This window comes from Priapulus caudatus, unplaced genomic scaffold (assembly GCF_000485595.1).
Source record: "Priapulus caudatus unplaced genomic scaffold, Priapulus_caudatus-5.0.1 Scaffold426, whole genome shotgun sequence".
Taxonomy (NCBI): Eukaryota; Metazoa; Priapulida; class Priapulimorpha; order Priapulimorphida; family Priapulidae; genus Priapulus; species Priapulus caudatus.
The window spans coordinates 94,762-100,092 of record NW_014577487.1 but is presented as its reverse complement, the minus strand read 5'-3'; the positions used below and the strand labels follow the sequence as shown (position 1 = coordinate 100,092).

The 5,331-nt window shown below is 47.0% G+C and overlaps 1 protein-coding gene across 1 annotated transcript in view; it reads left to right on the top strand.

Annotated features, from left to right (window-relative positions):
- Positions 1–5,331, top strand: part of LOC106810285 (serine-rich adhesin for platelets-like) — a 131,854-nt gene that overhangs the window by 90,533 nt on the left and 35,990 nt on the right. Inside the window, exons 12-13 of the mRNA XM_014813582.1 lie at positions 1,615–1,871; positions 3,606–3,722. Coding sequence (XP_014669068.1) covers positions 1,615–1,871; positions 3,606–3,722 — 374 coding nt within the window. The remainder of the gene's footprint in view (positions 1–1,614; positions 1,872–3,605; positions 3,723–5,331) is intronic.

The following is a 5,331-nucleotide window of genomic DNA, read 5'->3' as shown; positions in this document are numbered from 1 at the left end:
TCTATCTATCTATCTATCTATCTATCTATCTATCTATCTTGCTATCTTGCTATCTTTTTTTCTCTCTCTCCTTCTCTCTCTCTCTCCCCCCCCTTCTCTCTCCTTTTCTGTTTATCACGGTGGAGGGGTAATTGCAGCGAACTTCTCCCGATGGTCGTGTATGCGCCGATGGGCGGAGAGGACGAGGTAAGAGTGCCGGCGTTTTGTGGTGATTAGATCACTGAGCGGGAGACTCCAGACACGTGAAATCTCTCGACGCCCATTAGTCTCAAATCACAACCAGAGGGCGTGCGTGTTGACATTTCGATGGACTTCATCATCACAGATGTGTGTGAGTCGGTGTGCGTGCGTGCGTGCGTGCGAGCCGCGGGCCTCGGCCACGAAAACTACATACGTCCGAGCCGCGTGTTCACGTCCGTTGTGTACGTTGTTGTCTATTATATTGTGTTATTGTAACGTCGTATAACTGTCAGTTTTGTCCGTGAAATTTTCCGCTCGTTCCGTGCGTACGCGTTTCGTGAAATTTCGGGTGTTACTAGGGTAAGAAGGTGTTGCTAGAAAACCGTTTCTTTTACGCAGTGGTAATTGCTGTTGTTCACTGCAGCTGTCGCTGCTGCTGCTGCTGCTGCTGTTGTTGTCGCTGCTGCTGCTGTTGTTGCTGCTGCTGCTGCTGCTGCTGCTGCTGTTGCCGCTCTCTCCTGCTAGTGCATGGGAGACATTGATCGTGGAAGGGCGCGCGTGTGTGGGTGCGCGAGTGGCTGCTGCCTGCTGCTGCGAGTGGCTGCGCGCGCGCGCGCTCTCTCGTACTGCAGCCCGATATGGCTTCATAGCAGAGTTGTCTTCGTCTCGGAGTGGGTGCGCGTGTGGCTGCCTGGCTCTTTTCGTGTCTCTCTGACTCTTCTCCGCTCCGCCGTGCTGTGTCGGCGTCATCCCGGTGTCTGTGGTGCGCGCAAGTGCGCGTGCGTGTGTTTGCGTGCGTGCGTGCGCGCACGTGCGTGTGCGTGTGTGTGTGTGCGTGCGTGACAGCCACCACACCAAGCTGACCCTGTCACCGCTGCGCTTCAAGGTGAGCAGGAGGGCACAAGGGTAGAATAGCAGGTGTGTAATGTTACATGTGCAGCCACCACACCAAGCTGACCCTGTCACCGCTGCGCTTCCAGGTGAGCGTGAACTATAGGCAGGTAGACTGAACGCAGGTAGAACACCTTGCAGGTATGTTGTAGGTGGCAGTTAAGGAGTAGGTGAGCAGGAGAGCACACGGGTAGAGTAGCAGGTGTGTTGTCAGCGTTACACGTAGGTGGAATACAGGTGTTACACGTGGAATGTAATACCTGCACTTCCAGGTGAGCAGGAGAGCACACGGGTAGAGTAGCAGGTGTGTTGTCAGCGTTACACGTAGGTGGAATACAGGTGTTACACGTGGAATGTATGTGTGTAAGGTTACACGTGCAGCCACCACACCAAGCTGACCCTGCCATCACTGCGCTGCCAGGTGAGCAGCAACGCAGGTAGAAATTTCAGGTGTGTTGTAGGTTGTGGTTAAACTGAACACAGGTTTAGTTTTTTCCTTCCACCGTCCAACGAACTAACAACATCGCGTGCGTTTCCCCCTAGGATGCTAGCGGCACGCCGCGCCTCGCCGCCAGCCGCCACGTTCTCAACAGCCAGGAGACGACGAAGCCCTTCTCCTCAGCCTCCGCGGCGGCGGCGGCTGCTGCGGCGAGCATGAAGCGCACGGTGTCGAACAGCAACTCGGTCTACGAGGCGGACTACGGCTCTGACCTGGAGGTGATCGACATCGCCGAGGGTTACATGTCAGACGGCGGCGTGCTGCGCAACAACGTGCGCGGTGGAGACGACCTGCTCAGCGGGTGAGCGCGCGTGCGCCGTCTCCCTCACACAGCCCTTACAGCAATGACTTCCGATTTTGTTCTGTACTATCTGTTCCGATTTCGTTCTGTATTCGTTACGATTACGTTCTGTATCTGTTCTGATTTCGTTTTGTATTTGTTGCGATTTTCATTCCGAATTTATTTAGATTCATTCCGAATTCATTCGGAGGAGAATTTTCGGAGTCAGTGAGATTAATTCTAATTACGTTCTGATTTATTTCCGAATTCATTCTGATGTTTATAAGTAATGCAGATATGGGCACACATACACACGTGTGCGTGCGTAAGCACGAGCTCATTTAACTAGAACTCTGTCGACTTTAAAGAGATTTTCCGACCTTGAACGGAACACAGAACCTTGAACGTTACATTTAATTTAACCTTGAACGCAACTCTTTTAAGCCTGAATACAAATCTTTTAATCTTGAACAGAACTGAGATTGATTCTCCATCATCATGTTCTAGAATTACCTCGTTTGCGTTGAGAAATTTATACGTGCCTGCATAGTTATTATTAGTTACATGCCGCAACAAGTAGGCCTAAATTCATCGCCGCCATCTTCGTCTTCATCATCATCATCATCATCATCATCATCATCATCATCAGCATCAGCAGCAGCAGCAGTAGCATCATCATCATCATCATCAACATCATCATCAGCAGCAGCAGCAGCAGCAGCAATATAGCATGATCGATGTAGCTAAGCTGTTGGTTTCTCACCATTATGAGCAACCAGCCTCATCATTATTCATTGGTGCACCGCCTCGAGAAACCGAATTAATAGCAGCGAACATTAATTCCGTACGGAATAACTGCACGAATCATGGATGTGAGTCATAACTATTCCTATACGTTGATTCAGTTCTTGTCAGATATTTGGAAGTGACAGATATTTATTCGGTCGTTTATCGCATTCGGCATTTATTTTCGATATCAGAATTTTATTCAGAATTATCAGAATTTAGTTTCGAATTAATGGCGGTTGTTGTTGTGTCGAGCGTTTGGTTACATCGAATGCACCGGCAAATTAGGGAGTATAAAGAAGGTATATAAGCATGAAAAGTAAACATAAACGCCAATTGTATTTTCATACAATTTAATTTTGTACAAATAATACACAAATATACTACTTGCTGGTGCTCGAAATTCGTGACGTAGACAGTTTAATAAATGTCATCATTTATAGTGGGTCTGGCATACGCATGTGTCAATCATTTAGGAGCCTCATTATATTCATTCCTATTTCCCTTATTATTAATCTCATTTTGGGTAATTTTCCTCAATTGTGATTTTGTGAGAATTATTTTACGTCGTAGAGGATATGACTTTTCTAAAACTGCTAAGCCGACATATTTTCTGTTCCAATTAGTGGCTGTTTGACTTATTATTTTAAAAGGCAGGTGAGTGAGGATGGATATTGCAAGATTTGTTAATTTTGTAGAATATGCTTTTCTAAAAATGAAACTTCTGCGATGCCTTCTAGTGCAATTACTCATTGGTTGAACCTTTTCTAATCTTCATAAATTGAACAAGTAAATCATTTAATATTACACGTCGTGTGGGGACTATATAGCATGTTACAGCATGCTCATTATAGCATATAGAAACATGGTTGTTTTCTATAACTAGCACATATATGTATCAGTGCTTACACAGAGTATGTATTATTATTATTATTGTTATCGTTGTTGTTGTTGTTGTTGTTGTTGTAGGTACATCAGCGAGGGCGGGGCGTACAACTACTCCAGCCGGCTGCAGGCTCGCTTTCAGGAGGGCATGGCAGCGGTGAGGGACATGCACAGAGGCGACATGTCACTGGAGGATGACAGGTAGGCTCCCTCGTTAACTGTCATCTCTACCTGTATATACAGCGGCAGCCAGTGGCACGTACATGCTACAGGTAGCACGTAGTACATACATACATACATACATACATACATACATACACACATGCATACATACTCACGCACACACGGACGCATTCATGCACGCACGCATGCACGCACGCACGCACGCACGCACGTGCTATACATGTGCGCAAGATCATATTAAGCTTAGCGCAGACTTGCGATTTTTGGTTACTCGGCGCTGCAACCTGCAACCTCATGGGATCGGTCGCACGCTTCACCGTGTGTGCGCATGCAAGTCGCTCTCTACCCGCACACATGCGATTTCGAAGCGATTTCGGAGCGATTGGGAGCGACGAGTTGCTGGAAATCAAACCAGTCTGATTTCTTGCAACTCGTTGCAAGCGACCAGAATCGTTACGAGTTGCAGTTGCACGTTCCCGCAGACATAGCGATTTCACAGCAATTTCGACTGCACTAGAATCGCAGCCGAGTTGCATGAAAAAGTCACAAGTCTGCGCTAGGCTTTAAACATTTTGTTCATGCGATCTTAATGTACGTGTACATGCACATACAAATTCTCGCACGCACGCACGCACGCACACACACACGCACATATGGACGCGTTCTACATGAGTAGAGCTAGTTTGTTATGACTGTATAATGACTGTGAAGGGAACACACGCACTATTGGATTGTTGTGTATGTGATGTATGTATTGTCCCCATAGACTGAGTTTGTGCTGTTTTTGTACAGTTGTAAGAAAGGTGAGAATTGATTCGGAAAGCCCAACCCTAAGAATTTACAGATGATCCTGAAATGCACAAATATCTCACGATATTCCCGTATAATTTCGCTGTCTTTCTTGTTACACGACATCTTTATTGCTGTTTGTAGCCGTAGTGAAAGTTTTGGCGGCGTCATCGTTGGACCGTTGGCAGTGATAATCATTATTCTAAGACTCTTTGTAAAAGATTGGTAACGCAAGAATATCTAAATGCAGTAAACATCTATGATGTATATGCGTCTAAAATATGCTATATGCTATATGCTATGATGTAACAAATTAGTAATCTAAATGCAGTGATAATCTGTGATGTATGCTTCTACGTGTAGATAGGACAGCAGGTGGCAGCACAGTGTCTGTGTTAGCGCAGCAGTTAATACGTAGTTGCTTGTCATGCAGCCGCTATCTTCTGACTCTCCTCTCGTCCGCTCACTTCTCTCTCTCTCCCTTTCTCTCTCCTTCCTCTTCTCTCTCTCTCTCTCCCTCACTCTTCTCCCCTCACTCTTCCGCTCCTTGCGCCTACCTTTTCTCGCTCACTGTTGAGACTATTTCTTTGTGTCTCCCAAACTCCATCTGCCCGCTATGCCGTCTGTCCTCTATCTATCTCTCTTCTCTCACTCATCTGTCTCACTCACTCTTACATGTCACTCTCTCGTCCCTCTCTTTCTCTCTCTATCTCTCCCTCCTTATCTCTCACCCCTCTTTCCTTCTCTCCCGCTCCTCCATCTCTCCGCTCCCCGTCTCTCTCTCCATCCCTTCGCCTCCCCCTCCTTCTCTGCTCGCATCCTCCTCTCCCCCCTCCCT